Source organism: Bombina bombina, chromosome 9, assembly GCF_027579735.1.
Source record: "Bombina bombina isolate aBomBom1 chromosome 9, aBomBom1.pri, whole genome shotgun sequence".
Classification (NCBI taxonomy): domain Eukaryota; kingdom Metazoa; phylum Chordata; class Amphibia; order Anura; family Bombinatoridae; genus Bombina; species Bombina bombina.
The window spans coordinates 227,379,785-227,402,022 of NC_069507.1; the positions used below are offsets into that span (position 1 = coordinate 227,379,785).

General features: G+C 36.5%; 1 protein-coding gene across 1 annotated transcript in view; it reads right to left on the reverse strand.

The window, feature by feature from the left end:
* Positions 1-209: 209 nt before the first annotated feature.
* Positions 210-22,238, reverse strand: part of KCNK18 (potassium two pore domain channel subfamily K member 18) — a 51,106-nt gene continuing 29,077 nt past the window's right edge. Inside the window, exons 2-3 of the mRNA XM_053692981.1 lie at positions 20,568-20,714; positions 210-1,103 (exon numbers count right to left, since the gene is read on the reverse strand). Coding sequence (XP_053548956.1) covers positions 277-1,103; positions 20,568-20,714 — 974 coding nt within the window. The 3' untranslated portion in view covers positions 210-276. The remainder of the gene's footprint in view (positions 1,104-20,567; positions 20,715-22,238) is intronic.

Genomic DNA, 22,238 nt, shown 5'->3' on the forward strand with positions numbered 1-22,238 from the left:
AACTTGTAATACGAGCACAAAAGCTTACTTTTAGTATTTATTGATTATGTTTAAGGGCATTTCATCTCCATTGATTGTTATTTATCATTCACAAATGCCTCTATTACTTTATAGACTTTTAATACCCGTATCACTTTTCGCCTTTGTGTGATGTTGCATATCCTGTGCACATACTGCATTTGGACAAAAGCCATTTCATTACATAGAGACTTGCTATAAAATTGTATTCATTACAAAGCTTGCCTTTGATATTTTGATATGCATCATAAGAAATAATTATTCCTCAATGTCACTAGAGTACCTTTTTACGTTCCCTCCACTGATGCAAGAAACGCACCGTTTGTAGAAACAAACAATTCGGTTTTGTCCCAGTTTGAAGGCCATGCCACCAATAGCTATACCCACAACAAGGTATGCTGATAATAACAAGAAATAGTTAGGGTGTTCCGGCACAATATCCCCAAAACCAATGGTGGTGAGAGTTATAAAGCAAAAATAAAAAGCATCAGAAAAGACCCAATTTGTTTCCCACAGAGGAAGAATTAGTGCACCGCACATTATATAACCCACCATAATCAATATTATTAATACGATTGGCAATTCCAACTGGCCAAGCTCCTCCCCTATTTTGTCAAAGTCATAAATAGCTGAGTGTGCAGATGGCATAAAATCCAGTTGTGGGCAGGAATGTGACCGCTGAAAACGACAGACTTTCATGGATATTAACCGGTGGCTTTCTTTGTCAATAATATGTTCAAATATGTCAATGTTGCGCATGTGCAAATAATTCCTTTTCACAGAGGTCTGACTTTTTAGAACTTCTGTCAAGTTCAGCGGTTCCTTCACAGACACTCGATTGTCAAGTGTTAATGCTAAACTGGATTTTCTAGAGCTTTGCTTTTTGGAACTGGAATGTCTTTTTGCCAAGTATAATTTTAACTTTTTAACGGCAGCTCTGGAATTGTTATAGGTCTTTGTCAAAAGAGCAGCGAGGAGATCGCCTAGGTCAGTCAAGACAAGCAACATCAGAGGTATACCTATTGCGGCATAGACAATGCAGGCCATTTTCCCTTCAAAAGTCACAGGGAATGTATTGCCATATCCTGGAATAAAAACATATAAAAATTAGATTGTCTGCAAACAAGCTATATGGGGCAAAAGAAGAAGTGATGATTTAAATCGCGAAACAAATTATATTAAAGAGATATTAAAAGCCTCTTGTGTTTGTGTACAAATTTTGTTGTGTTTCACACTGGCCAGAGAGGCCAAAAAGCAAAATCTCTAACCTAGGTTTTCCGAATGCTGCAAATTGCATAATAGACACATGCACAGCCAAATTGCTGTCACAAAAATAATATTTCTTTAGTTTACATAAAATCCATTCACTGTTACTTCCTGTACAGAAGGGCAGAAGAAGCAAATCTACAAAAGATTAAACTTAAAGGGATATGAAACAGATATAAATATAAATCAAAGTAAACTAAAATGGAAACAGATTGTAATATGTGTCTCCTAGCAACATTTCAAATGAATATCTGCTCCTTTGCCTTTCTGTAGAGATCACAACCTCCCTGTAGGGTTGTTACGGGAAGTAATGGACACTGCACAAATTAAGTTAAAAAATAAATAAAAGGTAAATCCTTTTAAAATTGATGAATAACACATATTGCAATGATATCTTTTAAGTATTACCCACTCCCACTGCTTAGTGTTTTTTTTATTAAATCAATTAAACAGACGGGATTGAAGTAGTAGCTAGCCATACTAGTCAGAAGCACACATATCTAAATATATATATATATACACAAATATAAATGTATATACAGTATATATATATATATATATATATATATATATACAGAGCAGCAAATGAATCAAAGCACTCACTGGTCTTCTGACATCAAAAGTGAAGAATTTTATTAAGTGACGTTTCGGGACCTTTAGTGTCCCTTCTTCTGACAAACACAAGGTGCAAATAAACAGACTTATAAAGGTCTAACAATCCCTCCCCCAAACTAACTCCAATCACAGTAGGACGTGTGCAAAAGTAAAAGACTAAACCATTATACATGCTTCTAAGCCTTAGAGATATTTTTTCACAAAAAAGGTGAACATAAATTTTAACGTATATATAGTGAGAAGTGAACAACAAGTGCTAAGTGATACTGTTAATGTGAACAGATAAATGTGACAAAATAGTGTTAAGGCACTGATCAAACTCCTTAATTCAAGTCCTAAACCGCAAACTGTCCCCTCTGTAATAAATGGAATATTCCACAACAATTGCATTCATTACATAAAACTACCGCCCCTCACTCCTGCTAGGTTTAACAATCACTGTTACCATGGTAGCGGTACTAGCTATCAAACGTAATAATTCAAAAGCTCCAGATTATATCAAGGATCGGTCACAAATATATAACATCCCTCAGTCTGACCTGGCATTCAGTATATATCTGACATCAAATTGTCACGGAGTAAACCGTATACATAAAGCAAGCAACTGCAAGAACCACAACCGTCTCTTGACAATTCATAACAGCAAGACTACACCCGCCCACTTCACACACTAATAGGCTGCCCGGGCCACACCGCCATAACTATTGGTCCGCATAACTTTTTCACAACAAGTGTTCACTTGTCAACCAACATTCACTCTGTCATCGCTTTATTACACCTACGAAAGTAAACATCAGATGCACACCTAGAGAGCTCATCGCACTGTTTTTATGCATCTGCTCAGTTCAAAAAGGCATATATTCTAACCAAACCATAACACATCGTCCGCAATAACCAATACATCAAGTCCTCACTATGGACTACTCGCCGCATCATCACACAAACCAGATACCTTTGAAAACCACCTATGCTTTACCCCTTCACTGATACATAGTTCAGAAAAGCATATATTGTTTCATCATACTGCGTTATTGTGAGTTAGGCCACGCCCCCTGTGTTACATCACAGTCACTACTCTTTATTCATAGGTTAAAAGTCCTACACACCTATGACTCACTAAAACTGGTATAAAAAATAACTGTCAGTTGAATCAACAGTCACTACCATCTTCAACATCTGAAGACTCATCATGTATTCTTTTAGGAAGTTAATGCACCGGGCTCAACCAAAAGTAACAAAATACCATAGTACACTCTGCCAAATTTAACTGTTAATGGTATAGAGACTATATACATGATAACCCAGGTGCGTATTAAGGCATAGGCCAATGAGGCCGGTGCCTAGGGCAGCAGATTTTTAAGGGGCAGCAGAATTTTGAGTCCCTAGGGCCACTCTACTGAACTCAGGGCTGGGTGGCTAAATCAACCAATTACAAATTACTTAAATGGCTGGCCCGGCTATTGCTATCCTATGGGATTGTATGTGGGTGCGCATGACGTGGTGACAGAGGCGGAGCTCACTTGCGCAGCCTGGCCTGGACTGAGAGGGAATGTGGTATTCTTCCTGGATCCACCGCATGTGTGTGTGTGACCAGAGTGAATGCAAGCCCTGGTGAACATCTACTTAAAAAGACATTTTTTTTAAAAAAAATTTTACACCCTGCCCCAAAAATATTATGTCTAAAAAAAGGCCTTGAACCTGGGGTGGGGTGGGGGTGGGGGGGGCAGCAGAGTTTTGAGTGCCTAGGGCAGCACAAAACCTAAATACGCCCCTGTGATAACCACAAAATAACTTAAACTAGCTATAATGCAGCCCCAAGTGAATAATGACTACTGCGCTTACTAAATATGATATTAGTGACAGTAGTCTCAAGGAAATATCCACCCAGCAACCAATACAAGTTAAACCACATGTACAGTAGTCCACTTGGCAAACTGTCATCCCTCTAAAAAATTATAAGACAACAATGTCACTGTAATGAGAAGAATAGATCTTCAATTAGTGATCAAAATCCCAAAGGGATAACCACGGCTCAAAACATATATATATATATAAATAATACTCTCTAAGCAAACATGAGACCACCCAAGACACTACGTAGTTAACCTACAATTATGGCAGCGCTTGACAATTACACCTGATAGGGTAATATACTAACACTGCGGTCAAATAAAAATAAATATAAAAACTAAAAATAAATATAAAAGTAAATATAAAAGTGGCTTGACCACGTACCTAGCCAAGTCTACACTTATATCAGAGGACGTATGCCGGCTCCCATTATGGATCTTGAAATTATTTCTTTTATATATTTATCCTCACATTGCCCTTGACAACTAGGATATTAGTTTAACCCCTATTATCATTGGTCTCTTATTTTGGATATGCATTTGGGGTTCATTATAATATGATTGAACCCGTGCTATTTTTGAAGCAAGGATAGGCATATTTGTTTTTAATTTGTATTTGATATATTGACATTTTATCTTATTTTTAGATACACGTAGTGCCTAGCGCCTTGTACCACGTACCTAGCCAAGTCTACACTTATATCAGAGAACGTATGCCGGCTTAAGGACAACGTTATTAGATCAGGCTCTAATGATAATGTGTCTATGTTAAGTGTATTAGAAGTGCACTACGTGTATCTTAAAATAAGATAAAATGTCAATATAACAAATACAAATTAAAAACAAATATGCCTATCCTTGCATCAAAAATAACTTACATACTTATGGGCAGACACCGGCCTTTAGTTTAAAGATATGATTCTACTGTTACCTACTTACCAGCCTTTAGTTTATAGATATGATTCTACTGTTACCTACTTACCAGCCTTTAGTTTATAGATATGATTCTACTGTTACCTACTTACCAGCCTTTAGTTTATAGATATGATTCTACTGTTACCTACTTACCAGCCTTTAGTTTATAGATATGATTCTACTGTTACCTACTTACCAGCCTTTAGTTTATAGATATGATTCTACTGCTACCTACTTACCAGCCTTTAGTTTAGAGATATGATTCTACTGTTACCTACTTACCAGCCTTTAGTTTATAGATATGATTCTACTGTTAACTACTTACCAGCCTTTAGTTTATAGATATGATTCTACTGTTACCTACTTACCAGCCTTTAGTTTATAGATATGATTCTACTGTTACCTACTTACCAGCCTTTAGTTTATAGATATGATTCTACTGTTACCTACTTACCAGCCTTTAGTTTATAGATATGATTCTACTGTTACCTACTTACCAGCCTTTAGTTTATAGATATGATTCTACTGCTACCTACTTACCAGCCTTTAGTTTAGAGATATGATTCTACTGTTACCTACTTACCAGCCTTTAGTTTATAGATATGATTCTACTGTTAACTACTTACCAGCCTTCAGTTTAGAGATATTATTCTACTGTTACCTACTTACCAGCCTTTAGTTTAGAGATATGATTCTACTGTTACCTACTTACCGGCCTTTAGTTTAGAGATATGATTCTACTGTTACCTACTTACCGGCCTTTAGTTTAGAGATATGATTCTACTGTTACCTACTTACCAGCCTTTAGTTTATAGATATGATTCTACTGCTGCCTACTTACCGGCCTGCAGTTTATAGATATGATTTTACTGTTGCCTACTTACCGGCCTGCAGTTTATAGATATGATTCTAGTCTTGCCTACTTACCGGCTTGTAGTTTATAGATATGATTCTACTGTTACCTACTTACCAGCCTTTAGTTTATAGATATTATTCTACTCTTGCCTACTTACCAGCCTTTAGTTTATAAATAGGATTCTACTGTTATCTACTTACCAGCCTTCAGTTTATAGATATGATTCTACTCTTTCCTACTTACTTGCCTGCAGTTTATAGATCTTATTTTACTTTTACCTACTTACCAGCCTTTAGTTTATAGATATGATTCTACTGTTGCCTACTTACCAGCCTTTAGTTTCTAGATATGATTCTACTCTTGCTTACTTACCGGCCTGCAGTTTATAGATATGATTCTACTGTTACCCACTTACCAGCCTTTAGTTTATAGATACGATTCTACTGCTACCTACTTACCAGCCTTTAGTTTAGAGATATGATTCTACTGTTACCTACTTACCAGCCTTTAGTTTATAGATACGATTCTACTGCTACCTACTTACCAGTCTTTAGTTTAGAGATATGATTCTACTTTTACCTACTTACCGGCCTACAGTTTCTAGATATGATTCTACTCTTGCCTACTTACCGGCCTGTAGTTTCTAGATATGATTCTACTCTTGCCTATTTACCGGCCTGCAGTTTCTAGATATGATTCTACTCTTGCCTACTTACTGGCCTGTAGTTTATAGATATGATTCTACTGTTGCCTACTTACCAGCCTTTAATTTATAGATATGATTCTACTCTTGCTTACTTACCGGCCTGCAGTTTATAGATATGATTCTACTGTTACCTACTTACCAGCCTTTAGTTTGTAGATACGATTCTACTGCTACCTACTTACCAGCCTTTAGTTTAGAGATATGATTCTACTGTTACCTACTTACCAGCCTTTAGTTTATAGATACGATTCTACTGCTACCTACTTACAAGCCTTTAGTTTAGAGATATGATTCTACTGTTACCTACTTACCAGCCTTTAGTTTATAGATACGATTCTACTGCTACCTACTTACCAGCCTTTAGTTTAGAGATAGGATTCTACTGTTACCAACTTACCGACCTGCAATTTCTAGATATGATTCTACTCTTGCCTACTTACCGGCCTGCAGTTTCTAGATATGATTCTACTCTTGCCTACTTACTGGCCTGTAGTTTATAGATATGATTCTACTCTTGCCTACTTAACGGCCTGCAGTTTATAGATATGATTCTACTCTTGCCTACTAACCAAGCTTTAGTTTATAGATATAATTCTACACTTGCCTTCTTACTGGCCTGCAGTTTATAGATATGATTCTACTTTTGCTTACTTACCGGCCTGCAGTTTATAGATATGATTCTACTGTTACCTACTTACCAGCCTTTAGTTTATAGATACGATTCTACTGCTACCTACTTACCAGCCTTTAGTTTAGAGATATGATTCTACTGTTACCTACTTACCAGCCTTTAGTTTATAGATATGATTCTACTGTTACCTACTTACCAGCCTTCAGTTTAGAGATATTATTCTACTGTTACCTACTTACCAGCCTTTAGTTTAGAGATATGATTCTACTGTTACCTATTTACCAGCCTTTAGTGTAGAGATATGATTCTACTGTTACCTACTTACCAGCCTTTAGTTTATATATATGATTCTACTGTTACCTACTTACCAGCCTTTAGTTTATAGATATGATTCTACTGCTGCCTACTTACCGGCCTGCAGTTTATAGATATGATTTTACTGTTGCCTACTTACCGACCTGCAGTTTATAGATATGATTCTAGTCTTGCCTACTTACCGGTTTTTAGTTTATAGATATGATTCTACTGTTACCTACTTACCAGCCTTTAGTTTATAGATATTATTCTACTCTTGCCTACTTACCAGCCTTTAGTTTATAAATATGATTCTACTGTTAACTACTTACCAGCCTTCAGTTTATAGATATGATTCTACTCTTTCCTACTTACTGGCCTGCAGTTTATAGATCTTATTTTACTTTTACCTACTTACCAGCCTTTATTTTATAGATATGATTCTACTGTTGCCTACTTACCAGCCTTTAGTTTATAGATATGATTCTACTCTTGCCTACTTACCGGCCTGCAGTTTATAGATATGATTCTACTCTTGCCTACTTACCGGCCTGCAGTTTCTAGATATGATTCCTCTCTTGCCTACTTACCGGCCTGTAGTTTATAGATATGATTCTACTCTTGCCTACTTACCGGCCTGCAGTTTATAAATATGAATCTACTCTTGTCTACTTACCGGCCTGCAGTTTATAGATATTATTTTACTGTTACCTACTTACCAGCCTTTAGTTTATAGATATGATTCTACTCTTGCCTACTTACCAGCCTTTAGTTTCTAGATATGATTCTACTCTTGCCTACTTACCGGCCTGTAGTTTCTAGATATGATTCTACTCTTGCCTACTTACCGGCCTGTAGTTTATAGATATGATTCTACTCTTGCCTACTTACCGGCCTGCAGTTTATAAATATGAATCTACTCTTGCCTACTTACCGGCCTGCAGTTTATAGATATGATTCTACTTTTGCCTACTAACCAAGCTTTAGTTTATAGATATAATTCTACACTTGCCTTCTTACTGGCCTGCAGTTTATAGATATGATTCTACTCTTGCTTACTTACCGGCCTGCAGTTTATAGATATTATTCTACTCTTGCCTACTTACCGGACTGCAGTTTATAGATATTATTCTACTCTTGCCTACTTACCAGCCTTTAGTTTATATATATGATTCTACTGTTACCTACTTACCAGCCTTTAGTTTATAGATATGATTCTACTGTTACCTACTTACCAGCCTTTCGTTTATAGATATGATTCTACTGTTACCTACTTACCAGCCTTTAGTTTATAGATATGATTCTACTGTTACCTACTTGTCAGCCTTTAGTTTATAGATATGATTTTACTGTTGCCTACTTACCAGTCTTTAGTTTATAGATCTGATACTACTGTTGCCTACTTACCAGACTTTAGTTTATAGATCTGATACTACTGTTGCCTACTTACCAGCATTTAGTTTATAGATGTGATTCTACTGTTGCCTACTTACCGGCCTGCAGTTTATAGATATGATTTTACTGTTGCCTACTTACCGGCCTGTACTTTATAGATATGATTCTACTGTTAACAACTTACCGGCCTGCAGTTTATAGATCTGATTCTACTCTTTCCTACTTACCGGCCTGCAGTTTATAGATATAATTCTACTCTTGCCTAATTACAGGCCTGCAGATTATAGATAGATTCTACTCTTGCCAACTTACCGGCCTGCAGTTTATAGATATGATTCTAGTCTTGCCTACTTACCGGCCTGCAGTTTATAGATATGATTTTACTCTTACCTACTTACCGGGCAGCAGTTTATATATATGATTCTACTCTTGCCTACTAACTAAGCTTTAGTTTTTAGATATAATTCTACTCTTGCTCACTTACCGGCCTGCAGTTTATAGATATGATTCTACTGTTACCTACTTACCAGCCTTTAGTTTATAGATATAATTCTACTGTTACCTACTTACCAGCCTTTAGTTTATAGATATGATTCTACTGTTACCTTACTTACCAGCCTTTAGTTTATAGATATCATATATGATTTTACTGTTACCTACTTACCAGCCTTTAGTTTATAGATATGATTCTACTGTTACCTACTTAACAGCCTTTAGTTTATATATATGATTCTACTGTTACCTACTTATCAGCCTTTAGTTTATAGATATGATTTTACTGTTACCTACTTACCAGCCTTTAGTTTCTAGATATGATTCTACTCTTGCCTACTTACCGGCCTGTAGTTTCTAGATATGATTCTACTCTTGCCTACTTACCGGCCTGCAATTTCTAGATATGATTCTACTCTTGCCTACTTACCGGCCTGTAGTTTCTAGATATGATTCTACTCTTGCCTACTTACCGGCCTGTAGTTTCTAGATATGATTCTACTCTTGCCTACTTACCGGCCTGCAGTTTCTAGATATGATTCTACTCTTGCCTACTTACTGGCCTGTAGTTTATAGATATGATTCTACTCTTGCCTACTTACCAGCCTGCAGTTTATAAATATGAATCTATTCTTGCCTACTTACCGGCCTGCAGTTTATAGATATGATTCTACTCTTGCCTATTAACCAAGCTTTAGTTTATAGATATAATTCTACACTTGCCTTCTTACCGGCCTGCAGTTTATAGATATGATTCTACTCTTGCTTACTTACCGGCCTGCAATTTATAGATATGATTCTACTGTTACCTACTTACCAGCCTTTAGTTTATAGATACGATTCTACTGCTACCTCCTTACCGGCCTGCAGTTTATAGATATGATTCTACTGTTACCTACTTATCAGCCCTTAGTTTATAGATACGATTCTACTGCTACCTACTTACCAGCCTTTAGTTTAGAGATATGATTCTACTGTTACCTACTTACCGGCCAGCAGTTTCTAGATATGATTCTACTCTTGCCTACTTACCGGCCGGTAGTTTATAGATATAATTCTACACTTGCCTTCTTACTGGCCTGCAGTTTATAGATATGATTCTACTTTTGCTTACTTACCGGCCTGCAGTTTATAGATATGATTCTACTGTTACCTACTTACCAGCCTTTAGTTTATAGATACGATTCTACTGCTACCTACTTACCAGCCTTTAGTTTAGAGATATGATTCTACTGTTACCTACTTACCAGCCTTTAGTTTAGAGATATGATTCTACTGTTACCTACTTACCAGCCTTTAGTTTATAGATATGATTCTACTGTTACCTACTTACCAGCCTTCAGTTTAGAGATATTATTCTACTGTTACCTACTTACCAGCCTTTAGTTTAGAGATATGATTCTACTGTTACCTATTTACCAGCCTTTAGTGTAGAGATATGATTCTACTGTTACCTACTTACCAGACTTTAGTTTATATATATGCTTCTACTGTTACCTACTTACCAGCCTTTAGTTTATAGATATGATTCTACTGCTGCCTACTTACCGGCCTGCAGTTTATAGATATGATTTTACTGTTGCCTACTTACCGACCTGCAGTTTATAGATATGATTCTAGTCTTGCCTACTTACCGGTTTTTAGTTTATAGATATGATTCTACTGTTACCTACTTACCAGCCTTTAGTTTATAGATATTATTCTACTCTTGCCTACTTACCAGCCTTTAGTTTATAAATATGATTCTACTGTTAACTACTTACCACCTTCAGTTTATAGATATGATTCTACTCTTTCCTACTTACTGGCCTGCAGTTTATAGATCTTATTTTACTTTACCTACTTACCAGCCTTTATTTTATAGATATGATTCTACTGTTGCCTACTTACCAGCCTTTAGTTTATAGATATGATTCTACTCTTGCCTACTTACCGGCCTGCAGTTTATAGATATGATTCTACTCTTGCCTACTTACCGGCCTGCAGTTTCTAGATATGATTCCTCTCTTGCCTACTTACCGGCCTGTAGTTTATAGATATGATTCTACTCTTGCCTACTTACCGGCCTGCAGTTTAAAAATATGAATCTACTCTTGTCTACTTACCGTCCTGCAGTTTATAGATATTATTTTACTGTTACCTACTTACCAGCCTTTAGTTTATAGATATGATTCTACTCTTGCCTACTTACCAGCCTTTAGTTTATAGATATGATTCTACTCTTGCCTACTTACCGGCCTGTAGTTTCTAGATATGATTCTACTCTTGCCTACTTACCGGCCTGTAGTTTATAGATATGATTCTACTCTTGCCTACTTACCGGCCTGCAGTTTATAAATATGACTCTACTCTTGCCTACTTACCGGCCTGCAGTTTATAGATATGATTCTACTTTTGCCTACTAACCAAGCTTTAGTTTATAGATATAATTCTACACTTGCCTTCTTACTGGCCTGCAGTTTATAGATATGATTCTACTCTTGCTTACTTACCGGCCTGCAGTTTATAGATATTATTCTACTCTTGCCTACTTACCGGACTGCAGTTTATAGATATTATTCTACTCTTGCCTACTTACCAGCCTTTAGTTTATATATATGATTCTACTGTTACCTACTTACCAGCCTTTAGTTTATAGATATGATTCTACTGTTACCTACTTACCAGCCTTTAGTTTATAGATATGATTCTACTGTTACCTACTTACCAGCCTTTAGTTTATAGATATGATTCTACTGTTACCTACTTGTCAGCCTTTAGTTTATAGATATGATTTTACTGTTGCCTACTTACCAGTCTTTAGTTTATAGATCTGATACTACTGTTGCCTACTTACCAGACTTTAGTTTATAGATCTGATACTACTGTTGCCTACTTACCAGCATTTAGTCTATAGATATGATTCTACTGTTGCCTACTTACCGGCCTGCAGTTTATAGATATGATTTTACTGTTGCCTACTTACCGGCCTGTACTTTATAGATATGATTCTACTGTTAACAACTTACCGGCCTGAAGTTTATAGATCTGATTCTACTCTTTCCTACTTACCGGCCTGCAGTTTATAGATATAATTCTACTCTTGCCTAATTACAGGCCTGCAGATTATAGATAGATTCTACTCTTGCCAACTTACCGGCCTGCAGTTTATAGATATGATTCTAGTCTTGCCTACTTACCGGCCTGCAGTTTATAGATATGATTTTACTCTTACCTACTTACCGGGCAGCAGTTTATATATATGATTCTACTCTTGCCTACTAACTAAGCTTTAGTTTTTAGATATAATTCTACTCTTGCTCACTTACCGGCCTGCAGTTTATAGATATGATTCTACTGTTACCTACTTACCAGCCTTTAGTTTATAGATATAATTCTACTGTTACCTACTTACCAGCCTTTAGTTTATAGATATGATTCTACTGTTACCTTACTTACCAGCCTTTATTTTATAGATATCATATATGATTTTACTGTTACCTACTTACCAGCCTTTAGTTTATAGATATGATTCTACTGTTACCTACTTAACAGCCTTTAGTTTATATATATGATTCTACTGTTACCTACTTATCAGCCTTTAGTTTATAGATATGATTTTACTGTTACCTACTTACCAGCCTTTAGTTTCTAGATATGATTCTACTCTTGCCTACTTACCGGCCTGTAGTTTCTAGATATGATTCTACTCTTGCCTACTTACCGGCCTGCAATTTCTAGATATGATTCTACTCTTGCCTACTTACCGGCCTGTAGTTTCTAGATATGATTCTACTCTTGCCTACTTACCGGCCTGTAGTTTCTAGATATGATTCTACTCTTGCCTACTTACCGGCCTGCAGTTTGTAGATATGATTCTACTCTTGCCTACTTACTGGCCTGTAGTTTATAGATATGATTCTACTCTTGCCTACTTACCAGCCTGCAGTTTATAAATATGAATCTACTCTTGCCTACTTACCGGCCTGCAGTTTATAGATATGATTCTACTCTTGCCTATTAACCAAGCTTTAGTTTATAGATATAATTCTACACTTGCCTTCTTACCGGCCTGCAGTTTATAGATATGATTCTACTCTTGCTTACTTACCGGCCTGCAATTTATAGATATGATTCTACTGTTACCTACTTACCAGCCTTTAGTTTATAGATACGATTCTACTGCTACCTCCTTACCGGCCTGCAGTTTATAGATATGATTCTACGGTTACCTACTTATCAGCCCTTAGTTTATAGATACGATTCTACTGCTACCTACTTACCAGCCTTTAGTTTAGAGATATGATTCTACTGTTACCTACTTACCGGCCTGCAGTTTCTAGATATGATTCTACTCTTGCCTACTTACCGGCCGGTAGTTTATAGATATAATTCTACACTTGCCTTCTTACTGGCCTGCAGTTTATAGATATGATTCTACTTTTGCTTACTTACCGGCCTGCAGTTTATAGATATGATTCTACTGTTACCTACTTACCAGCCTTTAGTTTATAGATACGATTCTACTGCTACCTACTTACCAGCCTTTAGTTTAGAGATATGATTCTACTGTTACCTACTTACCAGCCTTTAGTTTAGAGATATGATTCTACTGTTACCTACTTACCAGCCTTTAGTTTATAGATATGATTCTACTGTTACCTACTTACCAGCCTTCAGTTTAGAGATATTATTCTACTGTTACCTACTTACCAGCCTTTAGTTTAGAGATATGATTCTACTGTTACCTATTTACCAGCCTTTAGTGTAGAGATATGATTCTACTGTTACCTACTTACCAGACTTTAGTTTATATATATGCTTCTACTGTTACCTACTTACCAGCCTTTAGTTTATAGATATGATTCTACTGCTGCCTACTTACCGGCCTGCAGTTTATAGATATGATTTTACTGTTGCCTACTTACCGACCTGCAGTTTATAGATATGATTCTAGTCTTGCCTACTTACCGGTTTTTAGTTTATAGATATGATTCTACTGTTACCTACTTACCAGCCTTTAGTTTATAGATATTATTCTACTCTTGCCTACTTACCAGCCTTTAGTTTATAAATATGATTCTACTGTTAACTACTTACCAGCCTTCAGTTTATAGATATGATTCTACTCTTTCCTACTTACTGGCCTGCAGTTTATAGATCTTATTTTACTTTTACCTACTTACCAGCCTTTATTTTATAGATATGATTCTACTGTTGCCTACTTACCAGCCTTTAGTTTATAGATATGATTCTACTCTTGCCTACTTACCGGCCTGCAGTTTATAGATATGATTCTACTCTTGCCTACTTACCGGCCTGCAGTTTCTAGATATGATTCCTCTCTTGCCTACTTACCGGCCTGTAGTTTATAGATATGATTCTACTCTTGCCTACTTACCGGCCTGCAGTTTAAAAATATGAATCTACTCTTGTCTACTTACCGTCCTGCAGTTTATAGATATTATTTTACTGTTACCTACTTACCAGCCTTTAGTTTATAGATATGATTCTACTCTTGCCTACTTACCAGCCTTTAGTTTATAGATATGATTCTACTCTTGCCTACTTACCGGCCTGTAGTTTCTAGATATGATTCTACTCTTGCCTACTTACCGGCCTGTAGTTTATAGATATGATTCTACTCTTGCCTACTTACCGGCCTGCAGTTTATAAATATGACTCTACTCTTGCCTACTTACCGGCCTGCAGTTTATAGATATGATTCTACTTTTGCCTACTAACCAAGCTTTAGTTTATAGATATAATTCTACACTTGCCTTCTTACTGGCCTGCAGTTTATAGATATGATTCTACTCTTGCTTACTTACCGGCCTGCAGTTTATAGATATTATTTTACTCTTGCCTACTTACCGGACTGCAGTTTATAGATATTATTCTACTCTTGCCTACTTACCAGCCTTTAGTTTATATATATGATTCTACTGTTACCTACTTACCAGCCTTTAGTTTATATATATGATTCTACTGTTACCTACTTACCAGCCTTTAGTTTATAGATATGATTCTACTGTTACCTACTTACCAGCCTTTAGTTTATAGATATGATTCTACTGTTACCTACTTGTCAGCCTTTAGTTTATAGATATGATTTTACTGTTGCCTACTTACCAGTCTTTAGTTTATAGATCTGATACTACTGTTGCCTACTTACCAGACTTTAGTTTATAGATCTGATACTACTGTTGCCTACTTACCAGCATTTAGTTTATAGATATGATTCTACTGTTGCCTACTTACCGGCCTGCAGTTTATAGATATGATTTTACTGTTGCCTACTTACCGGCCTGTACTTTATAGATATGATTCTACTGTTAACAACTTACCGGCCTGCAGTTTATAGATCTGATTCTACTCTTTCCTACTTACCTGCCTGCAGTTTATAGATATAATTCTACTCTTGCCTAATTACAGGCCTGCAGTTTATAGATAGATTCTACTCTTGCCAACTTACCGGACTGCAGTTTATAGATATGATTCTAGTCTTGCCTACTTACCGGCCTGCAGTTTATAGATATGATTTTACTCTTACCTACTTACCGGCCAGCAGTTTATATATATGATTCTACTCTTGCCTACTAACTAAGCTTTAGTTTTTAGATATAATTCTACTCTTGCTCACTTACCGGCCTGCAGTTTATAGATATGATTCTACTGTTACCTACTTACCAGCCTTTAGTTTATAGATATAATTCTACTGTAACCTACTTACCAGCCTTTAGTTTATAGATATGATTCTACTGTTACCTTACTTACCAGCCTTTAGTTTATAGATATCATATATGATTTTACTGTTACCTACTTACCAGCCTTTAGTTTATAGATATGATTCTACTGTTACCTACTTAACAGCCTTTAGTTTATATATATGATTCTACTGTTAACTACTTGTCAGCCTTTAGTTTATAGATATGATTTTACTGTTACCTACTTACCAGCCTTTAGTTTCTAGATATGATTCTACTGTTACCTACTTACCAGCCTTTAGTTTATAGATATGATTCTACTGTTACCTACTTACCAGCCTTTAGTTTATAGATATGATTTTACTGTTACCTACTTACCAGCCTTTAGTTTCTAGATATGATTCTACTGTTACCTACTTACCAGCCTTTAGTTTATAGATATGATTCTACTGTTACCTTACTTACCAGCGTTTAGTTTATAGATATGATTCTACTGTTACCTACTTACCGGTCTGCAGTTTATAGATATGATTCTACTCTTACCTACTTACCGGCCTGCAGTTTATAGATATGATTCTACTGTTACCTACTTACCAGTCTTTAGTTTATAGATATGATTTTACTCTCACCTACTTACCGGCCAGCAGTTTATATATATGATTCTACTCTTGCCTACTAACTAAGCTTTAGTTTTTAGATATAATTCTACTCTTGCTTACTTACCGGCCTGCAGTTTATAGATATGATTCTACTGTTACCTACTTACCAGCCTTTAGTTTATAGATATAATTCTACTGTTACCTACTTACCAGCCTTTAGTTTATAGATATGATTCTACTGTTACCTACTTACCAGCCTTTAGTTTATAGATATGATTCTACTGTTACCTACTTATCAGCCTTTAGTTTAAAGATATGATTTTACTGTTACCTACTTACCAGCCTTTAGTTTATAGATATGATTTTACTGTTACCTACTTACCAGCCTTTAGTTTATAGATATGATTCTACTGTTACCTACTTACCAGCCTTTAGTTTATAGATATGACTCTACTGTCACCTACTTACCAGCCTTTAGTTTATAGATATGATTTTACTTTTACCTACTTACCAGCCTTTAGTTTATAGATATGATTCTACTGTTACCTTACTTACTAGCCTTTAGTTTATAGATATGATTCTACTGTTACCTACTTACCAGTCTGCAGTTTATAGATATGATTCTACTGTTACCTACTTACCAGCCTTTAGTTTATAGATATGATTCTACTCTTGCCTACTTACCAGCCTTTAGTTTATAGATATGATTCTACTCTTGCCTACTTACCAGCCTTTAGTTTAAAGATATGATTCTACTGTTACCTACTTACCAGCCTTTAGTTTATCGATACGATTCTACTGTTACATACTTACCAGCCTTTAGTTTATAGATATGATTCTACTGTTGCCTACTTACTAGCCTTTAGTTTATAGATATGATTCTACTGTTGCCTACTTACCAGCCTTAGTTTATAGATATGATTCTACTGTTGCCTACTTAACAGCCTTTAGTTTATAGATATGATTCTACTGTTGCCTACTTACCGGCCTGCAGTTTATAGATATGATTTTACTGTTGCCTACTTGCCGGCCTGCACTTTATAGATATGATTCTACACTTGCCTACTTACCGGCCTGGAGTTTATAGATATGATTCTACTGTTACCTACTTACCAGCCTTTAGTTTATAGATATGATTCTACTGTTATCTACTTACCGGCCTGCAGTTTATAGATATGATTCTACTCTTGCCTACTTACCGGCCTGCAGTTTATAGATATGATTCTAGTCTTGCCTACTTACCAGCCTTTAGTTTATAGATATGATTCTACTCTTGCCAACTTACCAGCCTTTAGTTCATAGATATGATTTTACTCTTACCTACTTACCGGCCTGCAGTTTATATATATATGATTCTACTCTTGCCTACTAACCAAGCTTTAGTTTTAGATATAATTCTACTCTTGCTTACTTACCTGCCTGCAGTTTATAGATCTGATTCTAATCTTGCCTAATTACCAGCCTTTAGTTTATAGATATGATTCAACTGTTACCTACTTACCAGCCTTTAGTTTATAGATATGATTCTACTGTTACCTACTTACCAGCCTTTAGTTTATAGATATGATTCTACTCTTGCCTACTTACCAGCGTTTAGTTTATAAATATGATTCTACTGTTACCTACTAACCAGCCTTTAGTTTAAAGATCTGATTCTACTCTTGCCTAATTACCGGCCTGCAGTTTATAGATATGATTCTACTCTTGCCTACTTACCGGCCTGCAGTTTATAGATATGATTCTACTCTTGCCTACTAACCACGCTGTAGTTTATAGATATAATTCTACTCTTGCCTTCTTACCGGCCTGCAGTTTATAGATATGATTCTACTCTTCCCTACTTACCGGCCTGCAGTTTATAGATATGATTCTACTCTTGCCTACTTACCGGTCTGCAGTTTATAGATATGATTCTACTCTTGCCTACTAAACAAGCTGTAGTTTATAGATATAATTCTACTCTTGCCTTCTTACCGGCCTGCAGTTTATAGATATGATTCTACTCTTGCCTACTTACTGGTCTGCAGTTTATAGATATGATTCTACTCTTGCCTACTAAACAAGCTGTAGTTTATAGATGTAATTCTACTGTTACCTACTTACCAGCCTTTAGTTTATAGATATGATTCTACTCTTGTCTACTTACCGGCCTGCAGTTTATAGATATGATTCTACTCTTGCCTACTTACTGTCCTACATGTTATAGATATGATTTTACTCTTGCCTACTTACCGGCCTGCAGTTTATAGATATGATTCTACTCTTGCCTACTTACCAGCATTTAGTTTATAGATATGATTCTACTGTTGCCTACTTACCGGCCGGCACTTTATAGATATGAGTCTACTCCTGCCTACTTACCGGCCTGTAGTTTATAGATATGATTCTACTGTTACCTACTTACCAGCCTTTAGTTTATAGATATGATTATAGTCTTGCCTACTTACCGGACGGCAGTTTATAGATATGATTCTTGTCTTGCCTAGTCTTGCCTACTTACCGGCTGGCAGTTTATAGATATGATTCTAGTCTTGCCTACTTACCGGCCTGCAGTTTAGAGATTTGATTCTGCTCTTGCCTACTTACCGGACTGCAGTTTATATATATGATTCACTCTTGAATACTTACCAGGTTTTATAGATATAATTCTACTCTTCAATACTTAACGGCTTTCAATTTATAGATCTGATTCTACTGTAGCTTACTTACCGGCCAGCAGTTTGTAGATATGATTCTACTTTTGCCTACTTACCAGCCTTTAGTTTATAGATATGATTCTACTCTTGCCTAATTACCGGCCTGCAGTTTATAGATATGATTCTACTCTTCCCTACTTACTGTCCTGCAGGTTATAGATATGATTTTACTCTTGCCTACTTACCAGCCTGCAGTTTATAGATATGATTTTACTCTTGCCTACTTACCAGCCTGCAGTTTATAGATATGATTTTACTCTTGCCTTCTTACCAGCCTGCAGTTTATAGATATTATTTTATTCTTGGATACTTACAGACCTGCAGGTTATAGATATGATTCTACTCTTGCCTACTTACCGGCCTGCAGTTTAGAGATATGATTCTACTGCTGCCTACTTACCGGCCTGTAGTTTATATATATGATTATACTATTGCCTACTTACCGGCTGGCAGTTTAGAGATATGATTCTACTCTTGCCTACTTACCGGCCTGCAGTTTATAAATATGATTCTACTCTTGAATACTTACTGGCCTGCAGTTTATAGATATGATTCTACTCTTGAATACTTACCGGCCTGAAGTTTATAGATATGATTCTACTCTTGAATACTTACCGGCCTGAAGTTTATACATCTGATTCTACTCTAGCTTACTTACCGGCCAGCAGTTTATAGATATGATTCTAGTTTTGCCTACTTACCAGCCTTTAGTTTATAGATATGATTCTAGTCTTGCCTACTTACCGGCCGGCAGTTAATAGATATGATTCTATTCTTGCCTAGTCTTGCCTTGTCTTGTCTACTTACCGGCCGGCAGGTTATAGATATGATTCTAGTCCTGCCTACTTACCGGCTGGCAGTTTATAGATATGATTCTAGTCTTGCCTACTTACCGGCCTCTAGTTTATAGATATGATTCTACTCTTGCGTACTTACCAGCCTGCAGTTTATAAATATGATTTTACTCTTGCCTACTTACCGGCCTGCAGTTTATAGATATGATTCTACTCTTGCCTACTAACCAAGCTTTAGTTTATAGATATAATTCTACACTTGCCTTCTTACTGGCCTGCAGTTTATAGATATGATTCTACTCTTGCCTACTTACCGGTCTGCAGTTTATAGATATGATTCTACTCTTGCCTACTTACCGGCCTGCAGTTTATAGATATGATTCTACTATTACCTACTTACCAGCCTTTAGTTTATAGATATTATTCTAGTCTTGCCTACTTACCGGCCGGCAGTTTATAGATATGATTCTAGTCTTGCCTAGTCTTGCCTACTTACCGGCCAGCAGTTTATAGATATTATTCTAGTCTTGCCTATTTACCGGCTGGCAGTTTATAGATATTATTCTAGTCTTTCCTACTTACCGGCCGGCAGTTTATAGATATGATTCTACTCTTGCCTACTTACCGGCCGGCAGTTTATAGATATGATTCTACTCTTGAATACTTTCCGGCCTGAGGTTTATAGATCTGATTCTACTCTTGCCTACTTACCGGCCGGCAGTTTATAGATATGATTCTAGTCTTGGATACTTACCGACCGTAGTGATTACTGTACAGCAGAAAAACAGGGAACCCAAAAAATTCCACGTGATTTCTGGTTTCTGCAGCCAAGCTCCTTTAACGTTATCCACTATTAGCAATCTTGATATATTCTTGAAATTCTCCTGGGCATCATTATGTCCTGTTATGGTTCATATTTGCCATATTGAAAAAGCAAAAAGAAAATCAGAAGGGGTATAGTTTGGTAAAATATTCTGATTAAATGCACATTTGTTACTTTGTGACAGTTATTATGAGTGTAATTGTACTTTGATATGTATGTTTTTTGTGAAACTTTTTAGTCTTGCGTAACAGTTGTGCTATCTCAATTGATTGCATTTACTTTCACCCTGTAATAGGCATCGTACCTCCGACCCACGCAAACTGCCACAACAAAGCCAATATCGCTTTGAAATAACAGTTAGCACGCCACTCATAATCTAGCCCTAATTCAGTGACAACATATGCAGCAGGATAGAGTTACTTTATACATAGAAACATAGATTTTGATGGCAGATTAGAACTATTGGCCCAACAAGTCTGCACAACATTTCCTGTAATGTAATAAGACTCAACTGAACACTATTGTGTGTTTAACCCCTGCAAAGCATTAAACACACAATAGAAATACCAACTGCGGCCTGCGGAGCACTGCTGGTCCCAAACAGAAAAAATTATGATCCAATCCAATAGGCAGTGCTAGTCGCATGACAACTGTTTGTTTAAGGGATACTTTTCTTTCATGGTTCAGATAGAGCATGCAATTTTAGGCAACTTTCTAATTTAGTCCAATTATAAAATTTTCTTTGTTCTCTTGCTAACTATTTGAAAAAGTAGAAATGAAGAAAAAATGATAAAAGGGGAAGATTAGAAAGTTGCTTAAAATTGCATGCTCTATCTGAACCATGAAAGAAAAAAATTGTGTTTAGTGTCCCTTTAACCACTTTGTGGGGTTAAATACACAGTAGTGCAGGGATGGGTCGATAGTCTGAAAATTAAATGCTCTAACATATTAGAACATGTGATATTTCTACTATAATGTCCCTTTAATTCCTTTATAGGATAGTCGTATGCTTTTCACAGGCAATCTTTATTTCTCCCACAGTGTTTGTCGTTACCACCTCTAATGGAAGTTTATTCCATGGGGCCGAATTATCATTGTCTGGTGGACATTGCTAAATGCCAACAGCATACGCTGTCGGCATTTAAAATTGCACAAGAAGTTATAGTGAACTGCTTGTGCAATGCCGCTCCTTGCAGTTTTGCGGCCAATCGAACGCTAACAGGGGGTGTCAATCAGCCCGATTGGATCAGGCGGATTGCAGACCACTGCTTCATAACTGAAGACTCGCACGGAAACAGGGGCATTAGCCCCCCATGACTCAACCGCCCTTTCTGTAATGAAGTGCTTCTGCAAATTACTACTGACACTACCACCATTCAGCTTGGTTTGGTGTTGCTCTCAGTGGAAATATTTACAGCCTCAGCTTTACTAAGCCCCTTAATATAGTTGAAAGTTTCTATCATATCACCTCTCTTCTGAACTCTATGCTAGACATATTAGGGCATTGAGTCTTTCTTTTCAAGCTTTATTTTTTAGACTGTGCACCAGTTTACTAGCCCTAACTGCAGTTTATTTATATACTTCTGGAGATATGGCTGCCAG